The sequence below is a fragment of the Lycium ferocissimum genome, chromosome 9 (genome assembly GCF_029784015.1).
Source record: "Lycium ferocissimum isolate CSIRO_LF1 chromosome 9, AGI_CSIRO_Lferr_CH_V1, whole genome shotgun sequence".
NCBI lineage: Eukaryota > Viridiplantae > Streptophyta > Magnoliopsida > Solanales > Solanaceae > Lycium > Lycium ferocissimum.
The window spans coordinates 59,012,699-59,037,807 of NC_081350.1; the positions used below are offsets into that span (position 1 = coordinate 59,012,699).

General features: G+C 36.4%; 2 protein-coding genes across 3 annotated transcripts; one reads left to right on the top strand and one right to left on the bottom strand.

The window, feature by feature from the left end:
- Positions 1 to 7,640: 7,640 nt before the first annotated feature.
- LOC132031392 (L-aspartate oxidase 2-a, chloroplastic) lies at positions 7,641 to 14,342 on the bottom strand. Of its 2 annotated transcripts, none has more exons than XM_059421327.1 (8): positions 14,035 to 14,342; positions 12,334 to 12,477; positions 11,588 to 11,942; positions 10,461 to 10,703; positions 10,056 to 10,112; positions 9,868 to 9,948; positions 9,043 to 9,104; positions 7,641 to 8,876 (listed from the first exon to the last, which is right to left on the bottom strand). In XM_059421327.1, exons 2-8 carry the CDS (start codon positions 12,462 to 12,464, stop codon positions 7,868 to 7,870), a joined length of 1,938 nt encoding a protein of 645 aa, XP_059277310.1. In that variant the 5' UTR covers positions 12,465 to 12,477; positions 14,035 to 14,342; the 3' UTR covers positions 7,641 to 7,867. The 2 variants fall into 2 exon arrangements, with proteins under 2 accessions (XP_059277310.1, XP_059277311.1); XM_059421328.1 differs by lacking the exon at positions 14,035 to 14,342 and adding an exon at positions 12,577 to 13,170.
- Positions 14,343 to 20,592: 6,250 nt separating this feature from the next.
- On the top strand, positions 20,593 to 22,104 carry LOC132032110 (uncharacterized). The gene is made up of 5 exons (XM_059421903.1): positions 20,593 to 20,605; positions 20,935 to 21,007; positions 21,104 to 21,419; positions 21,666 to 21,756; positions 21,860 to 22,104. Exons 1-5 carry the CDS (start codon positions 20,593 to 20,595, stop codon positions 22,102 to 22,104), a joined length of 738 nt encoding a protein of 245 aa, XP_059277886.1.
- The last annotated feature ends 3,005 nt before the right edge of the window (positions 22,105 to 25,109 follow it).

Below are 25,109 nucleotides of genomic sequence, written 5' to 3' on the forward strand. Positions count from 1 at the left end.
TTGGTTGTTGTTCTTCAACTTCTTGATTTTTTTTGCTAAGTATAGAATGAGAAAAGATGACTTAGAAGTCATCTTTTAAGCTTCCACAAGAGTTGTACATGTGTTCATGGCCCACACTCATGTGTTGGAGCAATTAAAATTGGACACAAAATGGGTGGGACCAATTCAAGTCCACACGGCTACAAGGCCAAAAATTGCATGATTTTCAACTTCCAATTATATCACTTTTGGTCCCAAATTTTTCTAATGGTTCCATACCAACAAATTCATGAACAACTTAGGTCTTAAAACGAAATCGAAGGTCAAAAGTCCCGACTTTGTATCCCGGAATGGTTTTGCCCCTAACTTTCCATAGTTAAACCGGATTGTCTCAATGTACGAAATACAGGATATAACAAGAACTCCCGTGCGTCAGGGTTCAGAATCGTATCTACGCCTTGGCAAGTCATTAGAACTTGGAGTCCTCACCAGAGGTTGTGACAGGTACATTGACAGTCCGTTCATATAATGTTTATACATTGATAGATTCAGACAGTCGTATGTTACTTAATAGTGAGCCTGTTATTACTAGGAAGATTTATCGAGGTTGTACAGTAGTGGTTTGTAATCATCAAACCCTAGAAGATCTTATAGAGTTAGAGATGGTTGATTTCGATGTTATTATGGGTATGGATTGGTTAGCGTCTGTTTATGCTAACGTTGGGTGCTGGACAAAGATTGTCACATTCCACTTACCAGGGGAAGCAGCTCTGGAGTAGAACGGCAACACAGCTTTGCCGAGAGGTAGGTTTATTTTCTATCTCAAGACGAGCAATATTATTACAAAGGGTTGTATCTATATTATTGTTAGAGTCTAGAATGCAGAGGCAGAATCGTCGACTCTTCAGTCTGTCCTAGTGGTGAATGAATTCCCAGACAAGCTTCTAGGCATTCCATCAGAGCAGGAGATTGATTTCACTATAGATGTGTTACCGGATATTCAGTCGATATCTATTCCTCCTTGTAGGGTAGCTCCCGTTTAGTTGAAGGAATTGAAGGAGCAGTTGATGGATTTGCTCGAGAAAAGCTTTATTAGGCCTAGTACTTTGCCGTGAGGAGCACCAGTATTGTTCGTAAGAAAGAAAGACGGCTTATTGCGGATGTGTATTGATTACAGGCAGCTAAATAAGGTGAAGATAAAGAACAAGTATCCACTCCTGAGGATCGATGACTTATTTGACCAGTTGCAGGTTGCTAGATGTTTCTGGAAGATTGATTTGAGATCGGGTTATCATCAGGTTAGGGTCAGGGAGAAGGATATTTCGAAGACAGCCTTCAGAACAAGATACAGTTATTTTGAGTTCCTCGTAATGTCTTTCGGGTTGATTAATACGCCAGCAGTATTCATGGATTTGATAAACAGCATATTCAGAACCTTCTTAGATCTGTTTGTGGTTGTACTTATTGATGATATTACGTCTATTCTCGATCAGAAGCCGAGCATGCGGATCATTTGAGTGCAGTACTCCGGGTTCTTCAGGATCGGAAGCTATATGCAAAGTTTTCTAGATGTGAGTTTTGTCTAAACTCGGTGGCATTACTGGGGCATATTGTATCAGACGAGATCATCAGGGTTGATACCCAGAAGATATAGGCCGTGAAGACTTGGCCTAGACCTACAACACCGACATAGATTTATAGTTTTCTAGGATTGGTAAGGTATTACAGGAGGTTCGTAGAGGGCTTTTCTACTCTTTCAGCACCACTAACAAAGCTGACTCAGAAAGCAGCTAAGTTCCAGTGGACAAACGCCTGTGAGTAAAGTTTTCAAGAGTTAAAAGACAGATTGACTTTAGCACCAGTTCCAACACTTCCAGAGGGATCAGAGGGCTATGCTGTCTATTGTGATGCTTCGAGCGTTGGGTTGGGACGTGTTTTGATGCAACACAGTAAAGTAATTGCCTATGCTTTAAGGTAGCTAAGGCAGCACGAGAAGAATTATCCGATCCACGACTTAAAGCTGGTAGTAGTGGTGCATGCACTTAAGATTTGGAGGCATTATCTATATAAAATTCATGTTGATATCTACACAGATCAAAAGAGTCTCCAGTACATCTTTAAGTAGAAGGAGTTGAAGTTGTGGCAGAGACTGTGGTTAGAGTTGTTGAAAGATTATGATGCCCTTAGCCACAAATTGATGGGTAGTTCATCATACTTGTGAACCGAGAAGAGAGGGTTAGCTCATGAGCTTCACCAGTTGGCTCGTTTGGGAGTCCGATTATTGGACTCAGGTGATACGGGAGTTACCGTTCAGGATACAGCGACGTCATCCTTAGTTAGAGCGCCAATACCAGGACCCTGCATTGATTCAGTATAGAGATACAGCCCCATAGAAAAAGAAATGACCCTTTGAGATCACCGGAGAGGAATACTAATATATTGAGGCAGATTGTGCGTTGCTGATATTGTAGGGTTACGTCAGCAAATCATGGCCGAGGCTTACTATTCCCGCTATTCTATTCATCCCGGTCTATGAAGATGTATCATGATATTAGAGGCGTTTACTGTGGAATGACATGAAGAAAGATATAACTGAGTTTGTGACCCAATGCTCCAATTTGCATCAAGTAAAGGTTGAACACCATAAGCCTGGTGGATTGTTGTAGGATATAAAAATTCCGACATGGAAATGGGAATCAATCAATATGGATTTCATTAGGGGTTTACCCTAATCTCAGTGTAAGTTCGATTCTATATGGGTGATCGTTGATAAGCTTACGAAGTCGATACATTTTTTGCCAGTCAGAACTACTTATTCAGCTGAGGATTATGCAAGGTTATACATTAAGGAGATAGTATGACTCAATGGTGTCCCAGCGTCTGTTATTTCAGATAGGGGCGCTCAGTTCATAGCTAAATCATAGCTAACTTCTAGAGATCTTTCTAGAAGGGTTTGGGGACGCAGGTAAATCTCAGTACGACATTCCATCCACAGACAGACGGGTAGGTCGAGCGCACTATTCAGACACTCGAGGATATGTTACCAGCATGTGTGTTGGACTTCAGAGGTAGCTGGGATGATCATATGCCACTTATCGAGTTTGGGTATAATAACAGTTATCATTATAGCATTCAAATGGCCCCATATTAAGCCCTATATGGGCGGAAGTGCAGATCTCCTATCCCATGGTTCGAGGTTGGAGCACTAAACTTGTTGGGACCTGACTTGGTCCAGTAGGTGGCAGAGAAAGTCAAGCTCATTCAAGAAATATTATTAGAAGCTCAGAGTCGCCAGAAGTCATATGCAAATAATCGGCGGTAAAATTTAGAATTTCATATAGATGACTGGGTATTCTTGTAGGTGTCGCTGATGAAGGGCGTCATGAGGTTTGGCAAGAAGGAAAAGCTTATCCCTAGATATATTGGGCCTTATAAGAAGGAAAATCTTATCCCTAGATATATTGGGCCTTATAGGATTGTTCGTAGAGTAGGCAGGGTAGCCTTCGAGTTAGACCTACCTTCAGACTTGGAGTCAGTGCATCCGGTCTTTCATGTATCCATGCTTCGCAAGTGTATTGGAGATCATTCCCAAGTCGTACTAGTTGATGACGTCCAGGTCACAGAATAGTTATCATATGACGAGGTTCATATCGCTATCCTAGACCGCCAAGTTCGTAGATTGAGAACCAAGCATATAGCTTCGGTAAAAGTACTTTGGAGGAAAAAGAACATTGAGGGGATGACTTGGAAGGCTGAGGAAGATATGAAATCCAGATACCCCCACCTGTTTCCAATCTCAGATGAGATTCTGACCAAGACACCGTCACATTCAGGTGAGTACTATGTTGCGAGCTACTTTTGTCGGTCGTGTGAGGCCATTATTACTTTTGATTGTTGTGTCCCTGTATGGCATTATGTTTTGTTGTTCGCTGTGTGGTAGGTTGGTAGTGATATGGTTGTAGGGGAGACTCTATCAAAATTTCTATAGACCTCTAAGAGTTTAACATTTGAGGATGAATGTTTCTGAGGGGGGAAGCATGTTACACCTCGTACTTTTGTACGTTAAGTTTCGCCGTGAGTTATTCGACATAGACTTGGAGAGCGGGACTATCTTCAAGGTCATATAAGATTAGACATGTCCATCTTAAGTATATAAGAGTTTAAGACCATGTTTAGGATGTATCGGAAGGTTTAAAAGGCAAACGAATCGAAGAAAGCGTGTTTTGTGAAGATTATCATTTGAGAGGTAGTTTACGGCCACATACGGGGTATTCTCCACCTCATATAGGCTGCATACTGGTTGTTTTTGGTGACCTCACTGCCCACCTGAGCCACCAGTATGCGGTGCAACAAGTGGGAACTTGCGACCGCAAGTGCCACCGTATTTGGAGGTGGTGGGGTGGTTCCTTGATGTTTTAAAGTCGTCCAAGCTTTATTTTTCATCCTTAACACTCCCTAATCAATCCCTAACCTCCAAGAGGTTTCTCTACTAGTCAAGTGAAGTTTAGCAAAGTTTTGGTGCGAATCCACCCTCGAGAAGTTCATAGTGTTGCTAGTCACATCTTCTTTGTGTGTTGATAGTTGTAGCTCATCTCTTGTTCTTGAGGAGGGTTAATCTTGCGATCAAGGTAAGGTTTCATCTCATTTACATGTTCTTGAGTTTATCTAGTCTTTAAACAACTTGTTGGATGAAGAATTTGTGGGAGGAAAACTCAACTTGTGCTAAGCCTTGTAATGAACGTATGGGTTGTTTTAGAGCTTATATTTGATGTGTTGTTGATGGAATTCCCTTGTAGTCTCATAGTGGTTGTGTTTTTGATGTTGTTATTGTGTTATTATTGTTATACTTCATGGAAATGAAAGGAAATAATGTATAGAAGCATTGTATACGAGTGTATATTGGGATGATTTGTGTATATCCTCGTGTTATTGGTGATTTGAGTCCAACGAGACATGGAAGAGGTTGTCGTAGTATTTGTTGGTCTTATTGATTGCATTGTGGTGGTTATGAAATAGGATAAATGCTGACCGTTTCATTTTAGAACCGAGTTATCATTCGATATACATGATATACTAGTGATACCTAAGTTAATACATGTATACCTTGTTATAGGGTTGTCATTCTAGTTGCGACAAGTTCGTTGTTGGATCGTATTGACAACTTGAGGTATGTAATGGGTATCTTTCCTCTTCTTGACATGATTCCACGTCTAGTAAGAGCTTACGAAGAATATAACGAGAACCTTATCGACTAGATTATGTCTTAGCGATCTATAGACTCATGAATGGTTGTGTGGTACCTCCTGAGGGATTCTTATCCGCTCCTTATGCCTTTGATGTCAATAGAGATAGAGAGACATGGTGATGCTTTATATATATATATATTCCAGCATATACTTGATATACAGCGTGATATACATATATTTTCTTTAGCCTGACCACTTGGTCAGTGAGACATTATGCCTGGCTGCTCGTTCTGTGAGACATCATTGCCTGGCCACTTGGTCAGTGAGATTTTATATTTGTCTGGACTTACAGTCAGTGATATTTTACAGTTATCTGACCACTTCGTCAGTGAGAGATATGATATTATTATATTGCATTGATATGAGTTAGATCAGGTGAGTTATTTTAGGGCATTCTTTGGCCTCCAGATTACTATGCTTTTCAGTTCAGTTTCAGTTTTCAGTTATTCTATTGCCTTACATACTTGGTACATTATTTCGTCCTGACGTCCCTTTTGCCGGGGGCACTGCATTCATGCCTGCAGATGCTGACAGACAGACAGATAGACCTCCCCAGTAGGCGAGACCAAACATCAGCTGATTGGCAAGCTCCACTCATCCAGAGTTGCCAGGTCTAGATTTGGAGTCTCTCTTTTGTGTATATAGGTATGATGGGTAGGTCCCGACTATGATACAGTTATGTACTCTTTAGAGGCTTGTAGATGAGTCTTGTGTGTTGTATGCCAGTACTGAGGCCTTGCCGGCCCTTTTGTCTAAGTCTATTTTGGTATAGTTGGTTGTAGACACTCATAGCGGCCTCGTCGGCCTGCACAGTTATGTATATATGTTTTGGGTGTGTGTGCCCTTTAGATATGATAGTTATTGCTTACAGATGTTTCAAAGTGCGGCCTTGTCGGCCTAAGTTGGTATTGTTTGTTTGTAGGTAGGCCTCATCTGCCTAAGTTGAAGGTTACCCCTCTAGAGTTACAACTAAAGAGTGATTCGTTAGGGCCGACGAAGGCACCGGGTGCCGACCATGCCTCTCTAGATTTGGGGCGTGACTAATACACTCCTTAAGAAAATACTACTGTCACTCCTAAATCGAAATAAGCATTTTGACTAAATTAATATTAATTAAAATTTACATATTACTATTAATTTGACACTTTGGGATCTGGTCACTTAGCACTTTATAAGGGCAATTCTGAAAATATAAAGTTAATTCCTTCTTAATTATGTAAGTGTACACTTATTTTGAACCAAAATAAAAAGGCTAAGTGAGCACTTATTATGAACTGGAGGGAGTAATTTCTATTAGCTTTATATGTTTTAATAATATTGTGACAGAATTGTGATAAAATATTTTACCGCCAATATTTCGCAACAGATATATTTTGTCACAAAAATCATCTCTAAATTCCGTCACTAATCTGTCATAAATTCATTAGTAATCAAAATTGTCATAAATTATATGTTTTCCTCAAATTTTTGGGTGTGGAAGGATGATAAATCACAAATCCATCAAAATTCTATCATAAATTTGTGATGGACTTGTCTGACACAATATTTCCGTCACAACTTCGACTCTTTTTTTTTCCTTTTTTTTTTTTTTTTTTTTTTTTTTTTTTTTTTGTGTGCGCGCGCGCGTGTAGTGTACATGGTAAAGAAATAAAATTACCCTAACAGGGCACCTGCCAAATATTCAAATTCAACATTGAGCAACAAGTATGAGAAAATGTTGAGTGAAACAATCGACTCATTACGGACGATGTCGCTTAGATCCATTTTCATAATCATACAACATTATCTACACTACAATGCCCTTATGCAGCTAACAGTTTCAAAAAGTTGCATATAGTATTATTCTATTATAGCATATTGTATATTGTAACTAGTATATTATGTAAGTTAACTCTTGATAAAATAATGTAGGTCTTGCCTTCAACCGAATTCGTATATTTGGTTCCTGGTAACTGAGGGTCAAATGAGAAACATTGGCATCAACTTGATTTAAACTCACGTATATTATCAAGGTTCAAGACTCCTTCAAGCTTGCAACAATGGTGATTTGCCAATGTTTCCAAGCTTAGACAACGACACCCACACTATTAAACTCACTTTTATATTCAAAATTCAAGATTCACTTCTTCAAAGCATTGTACTTCAATTATTATAGATCCGAAAAACACATGAAAAAGAAGTGGATAGCAATTTTTCTGAAGTTTGTATATCCTAGCTGCGGATACAAAAATATTTAAGAAGTAATTGAATATTAAGTGGAGATGTAAAAAGTGGTTGCCGCGCAAAATTAACGCATTCCCTTCTAACAAAGATAACTGGTGCTTTTTCATTAGAAGACCAATGTAAAGTTCTAAATCATACAGTATAAGTAAAGAATGCACAATTATTAACAGAAGGCCCAGAATGCCATTAAACTTAGTGTGCCCAAGCAAGCGTATTGACCCGAAGCTCCTCTCTTCTGGCTTCTATAATTAGTCAGTATATATAAGTATAAGCATGTAAGTAATACTTCACTAAAGAATGACTTTGCCCTGCTCCAAAAGTACTGGCAGGAAGAATGACAATAATCCATTTACCTAAAAACTAATCATGCCCCGCACTTGGAAGTTTTGGCAGGAAGAATGGCAAATAGGTAAGAGTATCTAACATATCTGCTGCTTGTGTAATTGCCGCGAGCTCCATGAGCTATTTCGCTGTGAAGGAAAAATGACCGTTGGCAACCTCTTGCTTTCCTCAACGTGAGGAAAATCAATGGTGTAATGAAGCCCGCGACTCTCGTGTCGGGAAAGAGCACTGCTAACTACCAGCTTGGCACAACAGAAGAGATTCCTCATCTCACAAGCATCTAATCCAACCATGGTCGGTTCCCAGCCATGCTGAAATAGATATGTTTCCCATTTCAACTCCAACTCTTTAATTCTCTTCTCTGCAAGGGTTAGTCTCGAGGTAGACCTAACAATTCCGACATACTCCCACATGACTGACTGCAATTCTTTCCTCACTTCCCTTGTCCGACGAATGACTTTGTTAAGTACAATATCTCCCAGTAACACAGGGGCTACAGGCCGGGCCCACCAACTTGAAGCACCGTGATTAATTTTAGACACGCTCATGTGATCAATTGAAGGCTGTACAGCTCTTCGTGCAAACACTAGTGCTTCAGCTAACGAGTTGCTAGCAAGTCGGTTCGCACCATGCAAACCAGTACATGCAACTTCACCTGCCACATAAAGACCTCGTACATTAGTCTCACCATCGAGCCCAGCACGGACTCCACCACACATGTAGTGAGCAGCGGGGACCACCGGAATCGGTTGCTGTGTTATGTCTAACCCATAGCGGAGACACTCAGCAGCTATATTAGGAAAATGAGAAAGAACCTTCTCTTTGGGCTTGTGACTAATATCAAGAAGAACATACTCTTCGCCACGCTTTTTGAGCTGGTCATCTATACTTCTTGCTACCACATCTCTCGGGGCAAGCTCTGCTCTTTCATCATACAATGGCATAAATCTCTCCATATCTAAGTTGTAAAGGATGCCTCCGTCACCTCTAACAGCTTCAGTTATCAGAAAAGCATTCTCTCTGGTATTTGATGGTCTGATGGGAAGGCCTTCATCAGCTAAGGCAGTCGGGTGGAATTGCACAAACCTGGCAACACGAGGCAGAGAATTGTAATTACTAATGCGACCTTCGGGGATAGTTCATCAACCTTGCAGACAAAGACTTGTCTACCATCCAAAAGATGATCGAACGAGGACCATCAATTAGAGAGCCGACGGCTAGTCTAGAAATCTTTTTTACATCAATTACTTACTCCATGTTGGAAATTACAGCTTGAGCTCGATGAGCCATAGCCATTCCATCTCCAGTGGCAACCTACAACCATCATACCAATATGAATTAGAACTTTACGCATGCCCACATTCGACAAAGTTAAACTTTTCTGTTCATTAATAAAGGTGCAAATGGTCAAATATAAAAACAGAACTGGACCTACCGCCAATTAGTTGCTCCGAGAAAAGTTCAAAAAAAAAAAAAAAAAAAAAAAAGATAATGAGCAGAACAGCGAACAGCAGATGCCTAATCCTGGTTAGTACAACTTTGAACAATTTATCTTGCTTTTATTGTACAGAAATTATTGTGTATAAGAAAAAGAATTTATTATGTTCATCACATACGTAAGAATCCACACTTCCAAGCAAAGGATCATCTGTTATTCGACTACCCAGCTAATCTATTTTCTTTTTTCTTTTCCTCTTTTTTTTATTAGGGCAGCGAACTGTTATATCTAATTGCACATCAGCGTAGCATGCAATTGCTATAGAGTGGAACAATTAATACTCTATGGAATGTTGTTTGCATCAATGTCAATTGATAAGATCCTTATATGTTACAAAAGATACTCTGTGACCAAGCTTATCATCAACAATTTTTTTTTTTTTTTTTTTGATAAGGTAATAAGCTTATCACTAACAATTAAATGCAAAAGTATGTTAGTCATATGGTAAAAAAGTAACTATTAGCTTCCCGCACCAGGGAAGAGTTTCCTTCCCACCTTCTCCCCCCATATTACTGATTATAAGGAGTAACGTTATTATAACTAACAACATTTTGGAGGAGAAGATATTGAAACCCATACCGGCGGATTAGTAGTACTTGGATAGATATGCCCAGCTCCACCTGATGCCAGCAAAGTCACTTTTGAAATGAATCTTATGACCTAGAAACCCAAAGTAAGAGCACAGAAGCCTAAGAAATCAATTTATATCATTTTGAGGATATGTACAAATCATGGAGGTCAACATGAGCGAAAGCAACTGTACTTACCTCATGTGTTTCCGTGTTTATAGTATCAACTCCATGACAAACTATTTCAGAATCATCCTGCATTTGGCATAAAAAATAACATTAGCAAATATTTATATGACTTATTGAACAGTTCAATTGCCACCTTTACACAACTATCATCATGTTCAATTGTCATTCACTTGCATTGTACTACTTGCTTAATCATATCTACAAGGGTTCATTCGTTCAGTTTGGACAAAATATAAGCAAGTGCAAAAAATTCACACAAGCAATGTTTGTACAAACAACAGAAGCAAAAGAATAATGCCAAGTTTAATTAGATTAGAGCAACAACCCTACATCTTGGACCAAATTGATGCTAGAGCAGAAATTTTTTCTCAATAATAACCAATGCAAACAGTTGCTATCAAAGAATAAACTTACCTGAGTGGTCAACAAATCTACAGCAAAATGGTGTTGGAACACAAATATATTAGGATCCTTAACAACTGCATCTAATAGGGCCCTTTCTATCTCTCGGCCTGTCATATCAGCAGCATGAACAATTCGACGATGGGAGTGCCCCCCTTCCCTGGCTAGATGCAGATTTCCATCTTCCCCGTGATCAAACGAAGCACCCATAGCGATCAGTTCTCTAATTCTCTCAGGTCCTTCAGTACACACAACCTGGAGAAAGAAGATACACTTAAAAGAATGAAGATTTTAAAAGAGTAAACTAAAAGCAAATTTTGGAGTACATAGATTGCATAAAAAGCACAACTACATGGACCAAGTTTTTCCGAACTGAGAAGAAGATATCAGTAACGATATCCCTTCTTTCAAGCACAACATGAAACTTCCTTGAAACAGTATATATTTACAGAGACAAACGAAAAATAGCATAGAGCAAACTAAGCGGTGACCCTTAAAAAATTGGTGCTGACTTAGGGAAGTGCTAATGATACCTTTGTGTGTTCTCATTTAAAAAAGAAAACATGGTACGTACAACTAAATGAAATCCCACAATCAAACCGAGAGACAAACAAGTACATTTCCTGGCTAATTCGTATTTCTTCCTTCTTGCATGTCACCTTCACTCTCTTCTCCTAATGTTCAAACACAGAAGTCAACGATTTGAACCGTGAAGAATAGGAGTACTCCATATACCAGTGGAGATCTTCCATATTACCCGCCATTAGTTTCTCTGCTCTCCAACAGTTTCTTTTCAACTTTTAAGCACCTACATCAGAAGCAAGGAACAGACATAAAGCCTTTCTTGTAGTATTGTTGCTTGGCACTCAGCTTCAGATTGAAAACAAACCTAACTGCCCCATTGCTCTTACAGTTTTCCAGTTTTTGGCAGTTACAGAATCCTGTGGCAAAAGCCGTCTAAACAGAAAGTTCCTTTGGTTTCAACCTGAAAGATAGATCGAGAACTTTCCTATTCATCCAACTAAGTAGTCTGGGAAAATTTTTGGAGAAGTAAAGGGACATAGTCTCCAAAGAAAAAAAACTGAAAAAGGGAAACTGCTTCACGGAACTGAAGAGACTATAATATTCTATGAACTTACTCTAACAGTCTCCTCATCACAGAGGTAAGCACCTGCCACAATTGTATCTTGCATGTGGCTCTCCACTGAATCCATTGGGCAGAGCACAGCACTTACACCACCTTGAGCATAATTAGTGTTACTCTCATGAGGCTCGGCCTTGGTTATCACAGCCACAGTTCCATGTTTGGCAACCTCAAGAGCATATCGAAGGCCAGCAATTCCACTACCAATCACAGCAAAATCGAAATACCTAGTTGAGCCTTCACTCTGGCATGATTTGATTGTTCCTCTGTGAGACTTCCAGTTTGTTTTTACTTGACATTGTGAATAGTTACTTCTATCAACTTGCAAGAGTTTGGAAATCCAAGAAGACCTGGAAAAATTAATTAGCACATCACCACCAGAAAATGGACATAACAACCTTTCTCTATTCTAAGGAATAAGGAAATGACTCAAAAAACAAAACTTTTAGGATTCTGTCACCTCATGAAAAAAGATATTACTGGTTTACCACTAAACATGTAAACAAAGATTCCTTTTCAGTAAGTTCTCATTTGAGGATAAATAGTCCTACAGACAACACGTGAATGCCTATCACTATTACAAATTGGAATATAATAACATCTTAAAACTCCAAACTAAAAACATTTTGACAGTTGTTCCCCCAGAAGAGAGGATAAGGGGCACTACAAAGAAGATAATATACGAGGGAAAAATAGAGAGAGAAGGAGAGATGAGTGAAGAAGCATCGCCCTAATACATACCAAGGGATTTGGTTTTGCATGCCCTTCAGGATCTTATTGGAATGACAGTGAGCTTTTCCATAGCTATTCCTCCAGTAGACAGGCTCCCTCAAATGTAACCGTCCGCTTCCTGAAGCTATACCAGTTGCCATATGACCTTATTGACTGACAATGCAGGTCAAAGGAATTGATATCAGGTGAGCACTCCCAATTCCGAGGTTAGAGTATTTGTGAAACTAAACATTTAAACATCATCTTGATTACCTCCAAAAACACCCGAACAGAGCAAGGAATTGAGCTAAACAACAAAATATTGGCACTTGACATTTAGATAACTTCTACCAATCAACACGCGCATATTTCCAAAATTTATGCTACTTTTAAAAATATGATTGATGTAATTACGGTTGAAAGTGGTAGGCAATTAAATTTGCAATTACTTCCTACTTCTTAATTTTGCCTAAATCACTCCAACTTGAATCAATCTTGTTTGTACTTTGTCTTTATAAGATCTTCAATTCTTTGAGTGCCTTCCTAGACATCTTTGAAGCTCAAGATAATCAGATTATTAAACGATTAGAATTGAAAAGACATTCTTAACCTTAAATATCATTTAAAGCATAATAGTCACTATGATATTGGTGGTTTGAACCTGTGTTTGGAACTAAAACTGATAGGAGAAGTACAAGAAGAAAATCATACTCTAATTTGGCATATTCAATCATGTGAAGTCTTAATTCTATTTTTAAGTGTTTCTATAGCTATAGAATAATTTTAATAGCTTTTATAACAGTTGCCTCAATTGAAAGAAGTTTTTAAAACTAAAATCACTAAGACTTTACTTAAGACCAACAATATCTCAACAACAACATACCCAGTGTGATCCCACAAGTGGGTCTGGAGAGGGTAGGATGTAGGCAGACCTTACCTCTACCTTGGGGCTGTTTCCAATAGACCCTCGGCTCAAAAGAAGTGTAATCAAAGCAAGATTGAAAGGAAAATAACAACAACAAAATAGCAAGATGAACAAAGCAAATGAAGCAGCATGTAGTAGTAAAGATCGAAGACTAAGATACCACGTGAATACTAAATAAGGAGAAGATGAGAAGAGGAGACTAGCCCCCTGCCTCTCCCACATAAAAGTACGACAACACTCGGCTACCTACTAACCTTCTACCCTAATACTCGACCTCCATACCTTCCCATCTAAGATCATGTCCTGAGTAAGCTGAAGATGTGCCGGCCTTGCATTTTAAAAAGCTATAAGAATAATCATCAAATAAATTTTTTATTAAATAAACTTTAAGCCTCTTCTAAATTTTGGAGTCACCTATTCTGTTTAGCCTTCCCTGCCTGCAGTATTTACGCGTGTCACATCTTCTTATCGAACTCATATTCAACTCTATTTATTTATTTTGTTTGAAAACTGGTAAATTGTAAATTCATCTCTATCTTTGAAAGAGAGTTTTTGGGCTAGGATTGTCTCAGCTTGTGTTGCTTGCCAGAAAAGAAAACAAACAGAAAGCAAAATTGTATAGCATGTTCATTACAGGATCCACCTCTATCAGTTTATCATACATAGATTTTCACAGCAGGTCCCTATACTTATGAATCTGATTACAAGACAACCTAAGAGAAGAACTAAACTACAATGCAATTACAGTTATCATTCCAAAACAAAGAAAAATTAGATCAACAAAACAATTTTAACTGTCTAATTACCTTAATGGAGCAAAAATGTCGCTTCGAAGTACGTTAAATGAAACCCAAATAAACCGAAGAGAGAATTTTATTTTTGCTAAACAAATGGGCTATACTTATTTATTATTTAGTGTATATATTATATGCGCACTTTCCAAAATGTGTAACGTTTGTGGCGTCAGAGAAAAAGTGAAGGGTTGAGGACCCAAGTGGTTTTTCCTCCACAAAGAAATTGGACAAAAAGGGAGATTGAGTTTGAGCCTTTTAGCTTTTACGAAAATTGGAATCCAATTTTGTTCTTTTTTCACATAAAAGTGAACAAACAAAAAATACAAGATTCTGGTCATTCTTTTTGACTTTCCTCTTGGCCGCCCACCCCCTTTGCATTTCTAGGTAGTTTCTCTTATCATATAGTAGTAGTATTTCCACGATAATGACCCTACCTAAAATTAATGCTCATGTGTTCGATGTATGTAATACACTTTTTTGTCTATTTAAAAAAAAAAAAAAAGATATATTTTAATATTTAGAAATAATTTTACTTGAAAATTACTCTTTTACCCTTAATTGAATGATTTAGAGCCACACAAATACTTATGACTTATTTTAGACCACAAATTTCAACAGTCTTCATTTTTTTCTTAAACTCCGTGTGTAGTAAAGCTATATCACATAATTTGAGACGGAGGGAGTAGAACCAATAGCTTGTTTGGTCAAATTTTTAAAATTTATTTATTTTAAAAAGTATTTTTTGTTAAGAAAAGTAGTTGCTTGTGTTTGACTAATTGCTTTGAAAAATATTTTTGTCAATATTAGATCAGTACACTTTTGAAATAAAACTACTTGTTTTGGCTTATTGTGTTTTCTAAAGACTTTGATCAAGCATGTCAACTTTTTAAAATAAGTAAAGTAAACAAAGATGAGCATTATTAGCTTCTAAGAAACTTGGCCAGACAAGTCACAATCCATCAATTTGAACATGTTAATGTTCTTCTATAATTTTGAATTGAATACATTAATTTCAATTAAAATTCCCCATTTGTGGCAATGGGTTAAACTATAATCTTTGGTTTCCAAAAGTCTAATTAAAATGTTCTCCACAATGCAAGAACAGACGAAACAGATTTTCCCCAAAACTAACATAAATGTCCTCCAAAAAGTATTTCAAAATATTAATCTGAACACTCCAATTACCAGAAACTACAACATAAAGCTAACCCAAATACTTCCTCCATCCATTTTTACTTTTAATATACTAAAAATAGATATCCACTTTTATTTATTCAGTTTGAAAATTTATTGTCCCATATCTATTATACCCTTATTATTAATTATTGAGTTGAAAATTTCAAAAAATTGTTCGTGATTGCACAACTTTTAGAGTATGTTTGTGATATCAATTACTTGGATGATTTATAATAATTAGGGATGATATAGTAAAATTATCATTTTATTTATTACTCCTTAAGAGGTGTGTCAAGTCAAACATAGACAAATGAAAATCAACGAACGGAATATTTCATACAACATATAGATCTTTATGCAAAAACCTCATTTCCTCCCACTGGAGAAATAGGTTTTTAGCTTATTCCAAAAAAAAAAAAAAAGAAATAGTTTTACGACTTTTTTACAAGAGATATCATTTTTTTTAACATAAGAGATCTGAAAAGGTCATTTTCTTTTATTTAAATTCTAAGAGGGTAATATATCCCATTTCCTCCAACCACTAGCCAGGGGCAGAGCCACATACGGCTAAGGGGGTTCGCCCCTTTTGGCAAAAATTACACTGCTTATACATGATTAAAATTATTTTTTTATGTATAGATAGTAGATGTTGAATCCCTTTAAAAAAATTCGAGTGTTTACTTATGTATATTTTAAACCCCCTTATCATAAATTCTGGCTCCGCCGCCACCACTAGCATATATACTAAGGTGTCGTTAAAATTTAATCAAAGCAACTAGTGTAGCTCATATACCATATTCCTCACACTTCCCGATGAATACGTCAGATGAATGAACTGGGATTGGCTTGACTGCACTTTATCTCGTCAACTTGGATTAGTTAGTTACATTCTGATCCAATTATTAAAAGGACAATTAAAAAAGGGACGGTTTAAAAAATAAAATATCACATCCAGCTTGCTTAGATTGACAGTCCAGCCAGATGAAAGCCACCAGGCCCACCAATCTTCCAATTCTTAGCTCGTGGTGACAACTTCAGTAGATTAAATTTAGGCCAGTAATTAGCATTTAGTTTCAGCATATGTATCATAACATATCACAAGTTATATTTTACAAGACAATTTTTAACATTTAACATCATCAATGTACAAATTTAGAATTCGCTAGGCATATTTAGTGTTTAGCTTCAGCATATGTACTATCACATTCACATAAATTATCTGAAATAGATAAAATTCTCAATGCTCAACATAATCTGAAAAACACTATACAACCTACGCCACATTACTTAATTCCTTAAGAACTTGTATCCAATGAATTCAAAAGAATTAAACGAGGAGCCGGATGAGGTGAAAATATCATGTATGACTCTGTAGAGTGGCAGCAAGGATGATTTATCTATCAACTTTTCCACTATCACCTCCAAAAAATCAAACTCTATCTTACATATAGTTGCCAGAGTATGATTAACCATACAAGTCATGCCTTGGAATGAAAGACAATTCTGACTCCGCTTTGTCTACGAACAAAGAAGCTATAATTAATGCAACTATGAATCTCATGGAGAGTTTGATCCTGGCTCAAGATGAACGTTGGCAGCATGCTTAACACATGCAAGTCGGACAGGAAACGCTGAGGCAAAAGTTCAATTTCCGAATAGTGGTGGATCTAGAATTTTCACTAAGGGGAGTACAAAAAATAAAAATGTAGTGTCTGGGATTTGAACTTTGAACCTCAAGGTAAACTTTGAACTCCTTAACCACTGAGCTAATCTCTAGTTTGTATTTAAGGTATTCAAAATCTATACATGTACATAAAACAAAATTACCTTATATAGACAAAGAGATTTTTTTCCGAGCGGATCCGAGTGAACAACCCCACCCCCTCCTTGATTCGTTCCTGTTTCCGAATATAAAAATGTTACAGAACTTGTATCGAGCAAAGCATATCTAAATATTTTCATTTAAGTAAGCAACATGGGCAAAAATTAAAGAACACACATGTCAACATCACAAATTAAAGACCAGTTCATATGAAGGGAAATCCGTGCAGAAAATTTGATTAATTGATCAACATTTTTTTGCACGGATTGCCCTTATTTTAGGTTGGTCTTTAAATTTTGCCCCTCAAATTTGTGGTCTTTAAATTTTACCCCTCATATTTGGTCTTTAAGTTGTGCCCTTCGCTTGGGAAAGCGGGGTGAATACATGAAGTTACGGTTCAACCCCGCTCAAGCATAAAATAAAAAAATAATTTCGCAAGGCAGGATGGGGGGAGTGTATGCCGGATCCGGCATAAAGTCCTTAAGGAAAAATTAAAGTTATACCGGGATCCGCATAACTAAAAATCACCTTATAAGTTAAATTTTTTAAGACATAATTTAGTTATGCCTTATGTGGATTTTAGTTAAGGCATAACAAAATTATGCCCCATAAGACAAGAACTTTTCCTTAAGGCATTTAAGTTATCATTAAGGAAAAGTTCCGTATGGGCATACTTTTAGTTATGTCTTTGGGATACTTTTTTAGTTAAGGCATAACTAAAAGTTTACCTTGAAAAGTAAAATATATATATATATATATATATATATATATATATATATATATATATATATATATATATATATATATATATATGTATATATACTAAAGAAAGTCCGCCGGGAGGGGGCATAACAAAATTTAAACTTGCCTTATAAGGCAAACTTTTAGTTATGCCTTAAGAAACTTACGCTTGCAAGCATACTTTTAGTTATATTTTATGGGGCACACTTTTAGTTAAGGCATTACTAAAAGTTTTAAAAGTTAAAAAAAATATATATATATGCTTCATATATATATAAAATTTTTTTAAATTTTTGATATATATATATGATAAGCCGAAGGGCAAAATAAAGACTACAACATATATACCACCCTAGAAGGGCAATTCTGCGAATTGCCCATTGATCAATAGGTTAATCTGCGTTGTTTGGGCCAATAGCATTTTAAGACAATCTTAGCCTGTTTTTCTTCTGTAAGTTCAAGCCAATAGCATACCGAGAAAACAATCAAAATTTTAAAACAAAAAACCCCTCACATGGCTGACACTAACGATATTACATGCCAAACATTTTTTTCCCCTCAAAAAACGTTACTTCGTATGTCTTAATTTATGTGACATCATTTGACTTGACACAACATTTAAGAAAGAATGATTGACTTTTAATGTGTGTGGTCTAAAATAAACCTTAGATGATTCTGTGGCTATAAATCATTCATTAAGAGTAACATGAGAATTTTAAAGTTAAATTGTTTCTAAATAGAAATGTTACATTTTTTTTTTGGACAGACTAAAAAAGAGATTTTGCCACATAAATTGGGACAGAGGAAGTAATTTATATACAATGAAGAAATAAAATTCAGAACCTCTCTTTTGCTGGAATTCACATTTGTCTCTTTTTCCTAATCTCTCTTTTCTTTTCTTTTCTTTTTTGTAAATCTTACTCAAATAGCTACCTTTTGTTACCTTCTAACTGGATATAACTACAAAATGCAATATTGCCCAAACAGCCGATTTTTTGACAAAACGCGTGTATTTCTATTATTTTGAAATACGAGGAGAAATATAGCGAACGTAAGACAAGTTCAAATAATCGAGCCTATTTTTTGGAACAGATTTTTAAAAAAAAATAATAATATGAGGATCAATGTAAATGGTCCCATAAATCACGCAAAACGCATATTCATCCCTATCAGCTCACATATCTCTCTCCACTACTATCACATTCAAAAAAAATTGAATTCAAAACCAATAAAACTTCCAATTAGAGGAAAAACTTAACGAGCTACGTTTTATACTTTCAAATGCTTCTAGTATGAAGTTGAAATACATTCAATGCCATGTGAACGAGAGTATATGTAGAATCATAGTGACGATCGGATTTGTATTTCGTAATCTACAAAAGGTAAATTTCAATTTTTTCAATTATTTGTTTTTTAGATTTTTGTTTTGTTTCTGTTTTCTGTGATTGAAACGATGAATTATTTTTCGAGTGTAGTATTTGATCTTTTTATTTTTGATATATTTCGAGGCTTAAAGATGTCAAGCATAACAGTTGTTATCAGACACTCTGGGTTTTTTAACGACCAGAATTGCTTTGTTAATTACAAAATAAACGCAATCGTATTCAAAGATTATTGTTCATACGCTGAGTTGCTTGAGATTATTGCGATTCAGATAGGAGTTGATACTAGTAAGAAATCCATTTCAATAAAATATGCTTTCGAAGGAGACATTACACCGATTGAAATACACAATGATATGGGAGTTAGGGTGTCTGTTGAGCTTAAGAGAGAAAACAAAGGATTTGAGATGTATCCGATATGCGCTACCATAACTGATAATGGGATTGATAAATTTGTGTCCAGAGAATCCACAGTTGGGGACGATAGATTTCAAATTGAAATTGAAGATTATACGCATGCTATGGATGTAGTTGAATCAAATGATTTGGATTTGTCGGATTGTTCCAAGGCTGTTGTATTATTTGAAAACAACAACAACTTCATAATTTCGAACAATGAACAGAAGGAAGTTTTCGTTGATCAGATATACAAGGATAAGGATACTGTGAGGATAGTTATGGCAAATTATGCAATTCGCAAAAGATTCAATTGCAGAACAGAGAGGTCAAATGCAGTAAGGTATGTTGTATATATTGAAATATATTGAAATATAAATTGAAATACATACTGTTTATAGTGGCATACTATTTCCTGAGTTTATATTTCAAAGGTATTGGATTAAATACATTGAAATATGTTTTTTGAACTTTAATTTTACTGTTATTTTTCATGGATTTGTTTTTGTAGTTACACTCTGGTATGCTGGTCAACTGATTGTCATTGGAAATTCCGAGCTTCTAGTATTGCCAATTCTGAAATGTTCAGAGTGAGATATTTCCATGATGAATATACGTGTCTGTTGAAGGACAGGGTGTATTCCCAAAGACAAGCAACAAGTGGGTTTATTTGGGCATCAGTTGTTAAGCCAAAAATAGCAAACCACAAAAGGAAATATACACCTAATGATATAGTAGACGACGTAAAAAATTAGTTTGGCATTGATGTTTCTTATATGATGGCCTGGAGGTCTAGAGAAAAAGGCAATGAATGAATTAAGAGGGGAACCACCTGAATCATATAAGAAGTTACCGGGGTATGTGTACATCTTAGAGAAAACATATCCTGGATCACATGTGAGAATGCATAAATCAGAACAAAATGAGTTCTTGTATTTTTTTGTACCCCTTAAAGCGTTCATAAAATGATTCGAGTGTTGTAGATCAATAGTAGAAGTAGATGGTTCCCACCTTAAAACTACATATAACGGTACATTCGTATCAGCTAACACGATGGATGGTGCAGGTATGTAGTCACTTTTTTTTGTTGTTTCCTTTTGGGGTATATTTCATTATATTTTAAATGAATGACTCAGTTTTTTATGGTACTGGTTATTGTACAATAACACTCTAAAATAGTATATTACATTGTATTTTAATGTATTGCACATATTTTTAAGCTATATTTCACAGTTAAAAGTTGTCACTGTAAAGTATATTTCATTATATTTCAATGTATTTCATAAAAAATTTGCTTTATTTCGCTGTAAAATCAAATGTTGCAAAGAGTAATTTCATAGTATTCCCTATATTTTTTAGCTACATTTCTCCATAATATTATTCACGTTTGTGCAGGAAATATTTTTCCATTGGCATATGGTGTGATAGATTCCGAGAATGATAAGTTTTGGACGTGGTTCTTTGAGCAGTTCAGACAAGCTTATAGAATAGGGATAACATGTGTGTTGTACCATATAAGCATGAGAGCATTATTAAGGCAGTGTTAATAGTATATCCAACTTAGGCCACATTTGGTGAGTATATGGCATTTATGGAAAAATGTGACAAAGAATTACAAGACGAAAGATGAAGTATTGAGCCCCATATTCTATGCACTTGCAAAAGCATACACACAGGATGAGTTAGACAAGATAATGGAGAAGATTGAGAAGGTTGACTATCGGGTAAAAGATTACTTGGAGGATGCTGGAAGGGAAAAGTGGGCTCGACTGTATTCACCAGTTAACAGAAGATGGACAATGACCTCAAATATAGCCGAGTGTATTAATGGAAAACTAGTAGCAGCAAGAGAGTTGCCTGTTTTTGATTTTCTTGAAGAAGTGAGAAAGATGTTCGGAAGATGGAATTGCACTAATAGAAGAAACGGTACATACACATTCACAACGCTCGGGAAAGCATTCCAAAGAATTATTATCAATAAATGAGTGTAAATCTCTACGTATGACGGTATGTTTACTATTAAATTTATATAAGTATGACTATATATATTGTTAAATGTATTTCAATATAGGTTTGAAAGTACTGATCTATGTAAATCCTGTTCTGACAAAATTCTTGTTTGTTAGATTGAACCATCGATTGAATTTGTGTATACCGTACATGATCAATCAAGGCGTTTCATAATTGATCTTAAAAATAAAACATGCAGCTATAGAGGTTCCAAATGGATGAGATACCATGTCCGCACGCATGGGTCTTTTGAAGAGTAAAAGCCTTATGCCCGATGATTTTTGCTCGAATCTATTCAAACCAAAAACAGTGGTGAAGACGTATGATGTGCCAGTTGATCCTCTCCCTGACGAGAGTGAGTGGAATATTCCTAAACACATATCCGATGAAGTTGTTTTACCACCGAGATACAAGATACCCCCAGGAAGGCCAAAGAAAAAGCGAGACAAACCATTAATGAAGATGATGATTGGTAAACGTAGGAATGCTTATAATACTTGTGGACGTCTTGGCCACAATAGGTGCTCTTGTTCTAATGAGTCTCGTAAGAAGTAGATGTTTAGTTTGTAAGTGCATTTATTTGTTATGGAACATTTATCCCAGAAAAATAATTTTCAATAAGCAAATTATTGGTTAATCGTTGTACTCTGCATTTTCTTCAGTTGTTTATATGTGATATGATCCTACTTGGCACACTTTACTTCAAGACATCCACCCGAGGCCAAGTCATGAAACTTCAAACTCTACAAGCGGCATGGATGACAACGATGGCATGGAAGGCCTTTGGAGGCTCCTACAAGCCACACAAGATGGCTTACGATGTGTGAAAGGTAGCTTGGGCGAGGCTTGGAGAAGAAGCAACAAGAAAAGAGGCCTATAACTCAAAAGTGGCTAGAAGTGCAAAACGGTAGAAATGCAAATGTGGCTAGACGTGCAAAATAAGGGGCATAGATGCAAATGGTCACAATTGCAAGCTTTGAGGATTGGATAATGGATATATGTGCAAGAAGGAGTCTTTTCAAGTTTCAAGCCAACATCCAACTAGCCAAACAAGACCCTTCCCTCATTAAGGGCAATAATGTAATAGTTAGGTTTCTTCTTATTTCCTAGAAGTATAATGATATTATTCTCATTGGCTCGAGTGCATTTATAAAGCCTATGCTTCGTGGTGGAGCTCAACTTAGAGTCTATGATCTTCATTGGAGCTTATTCACCACATTTGGAGCGTTTCAAAGGGCCTCAAGTGTGTATTTCTATACTACACACTTGATGATGATCATTGATGAGAGCCAAGTCTCGACTAGCTTCGTAGAGGTGGAATCCTACAAGGTTTGGGAGATTGCTTGGTTGGGAGATTTAGCGCTCGAGGAAAGGGCTATTTGTGCTAGTGGCTACTTTGCGCAAAGAGAGTTATGCTTGCAAGAAGGCCATGCATGCAAGGTTGATTAGGAGGCCATCTATGCAAGGAGGGACGTGTTTGTCCATTGAAGGCCAATCCTTGAATTGAAGACTACACTAAGAAGACTAGCCAAACAAGGCCCTTACTTCATTAAAGGTAGCATTATAATTGCCTAGTAGTCTTCTTTACTTAGCTTGTACATATAGCTTGTCTTTCATTTCATTACTTAGATTATGTTGAATTGAGATGAATACTCTAAATTGAGTGATAGTTTGGTAGTTTAGTGTAGTGCTAATCCAGTGATAGTTAATCATGGTGGATTCCATTATTGGCTATGAAACCCTTTTCCATCGATTTTCAATAGAGTTGTTCATTTGTGGATTCATTTGGATTACTCTTGGTTAATTATCAAATAGTATAGGTTCGTTAGTAGGAATCGATTAGGAGGGTTCAGGTTTCATATACCTAAGTTTGCCTATAACTCCTTTACTAATTGGTTCTTGCTTTTATCCCTCTTCTTCTCATCTCAAATCCTTCACTTCTCATCCCTTGATTTCTTCGTTATCTTTATTTTCACGTATTTGTTATTTGAATCTCTGTCTTCCACAAGCCGGATCATATCATATAAGTAGGAGGACGACCCTCATTTGCACTTAGACTTGGATAATGAATATTTGAGAGATACTCATAGTTTGAGTGATAGATTGTTAGGTAGAATCTAGTGTTAGTTTAGTCATATGATGGTGGATTCCATTGTTGGTTGTAGAACCTTTTATTTCCGATGAATTGATGAAGATTGTTCATTTGTGGATTTCAAGTGAACTTCTTGCCTTGATTCATATTGCTTTGGTTCTTTTGAGTGTTTGAATTCAAATTAGAAGGGTTTAGGTTTAATATACCTAGATTTGTCTATAGGATTCCCCCATTCGGGTCAAGTATCTATCCCTCTATTCCTCATTCTTTTTCTTCATATCCTTTAATTTTTCGCATTTGAATTGATTTAGCTTCGTCCCCAAATCGATTTGTTATCATTTGGTATCAGAGCAAGGTAAAGGGATCATTCCATTGATTCTTCAATCCTTGGTTGAACAAGAGAAAAAAAAAACGAAAATCAAGAAAAATTTGAAAATTGGTGTTATGATGTTTGTTTTTTGGATTTGAGGTTGAATCTGTATTTATTGATATCTAAAATCTCTAAATCCGAAGTTTGGAGAGGTTTGGTGAAGATTAGAGTGTTTCACCATTGTATTTAAAGCTCTTGAAAAAAAAATTGATTTTTTTTTGTGGTTTGATTTTGTTGTTTTTGAAGTTAGATTTGAGTTTATTGAGGTGGAATACATCTAAATCCGAAGTTTGGTGGATTTTGAAGGTATTTTGAGAATTTCACCATTCTTGGAGCTTCAAGCTTGAAGAACAAGTTTGAGTTTTGTTGAAGGAGGTAAAATTGGAGGTTAAAACCTATTGGGTTTCGTTCTCTACATCATAGAAAACTTAGATCCGAAATTTGAGTTAATTTGGAGCTAATTTGAAGGATCTACCATTTTGGGTTTTGAAGGTTTGAAGAACTTCAAATGGTTCTTCAAATTTAGGGTTAAATTGAAGCTAATTGAGTGTTGAATCTTGTTCTCTAGGTGAAGCGGATCCTAGATCTAAAAGTTGGTGGAAAAACAAGAAGATTTGAAAGGGTTTTAAATTTGGATGTTCTTTGTGTTCTTGAGGGTATCAAATCTTCATAAGGAAGAAGAAGATCAAAAAGGGAGTTTGATCCAAAATATTTTTCCAAAGTTATGGAAAGTTGTTTTTCTACCCCAATACACTTCATTTCAAATTTCCCAACCCAAGTCCCAAAATGCATCCGAGTGCATTGGGAACCAAACCAGATATACACATAAGTTATAAACGACCATCCGGACCTCTCGAAATAGATCAAATTTGGAAAAAAGTCTGTTTACCCAAAAGTCAACTTTGGGTTCAACTCTTTTTCACTTAAAGCCTTTCACAAAAAGTTATCCGAATTTGATCTAGACACCTCGGGATACTTGTCACGGTCCTCTCGGGTCAAAAGTGAGCTAATCAATGCTCGAAAAAGGCAAAAATGCAGGAAAGACTATAACGACTTGGTCGTAATCTCTTGGCTATGGCATTGTTGATATTGTTATGG

What these genes read in the sequence shown, in the direction of transcription:
- LOC132032110 (XM_059421903.1), top strand. An exon ending in TGGACGTGGTTCTTTGAGCA is followed by an intron (nt 21,008 to 21,103) that starts GTTCAGACAAGC and finishes TATCCAACTTAG; the next exon opens with GCCACATTTGGTGAGTATAT. An exon ending in TTTTTGATTTTCTTGAAGAA is followed by an intron (nt 21,420 to 21,665) that starts GTGAGAAAGATG and finishes CTTGTTTGTTAG; the next exon opens with ATTGAACCATCGATTGAATT.
- LOC132031392 (XM_059421327.1), bottom strand. Translation starts at nt 12,464, where the DNA reads ATGGCAACTGGTATAGCTTCAGGAAGCGGACGGTTACATTTGAGGGAG. An exon ending in ATGCAAAACCAAATCCCTTG is followed by an intron (nt 11,943 to 12,333) that starts GTATGTATTAGG and finishes TAATTTTTCCAG; the next exon opens with GTCTTCTTGGATTTCCAAAC. An exon ending in TAAACACGGAAACACATGAG is followed by an intron (nt 9,949 to 10,055) that starts GTAAGTACAGTT and finishes TTGGGTTTCTAG; the next exon opens with GTCATAAGATTCATTTCAAA.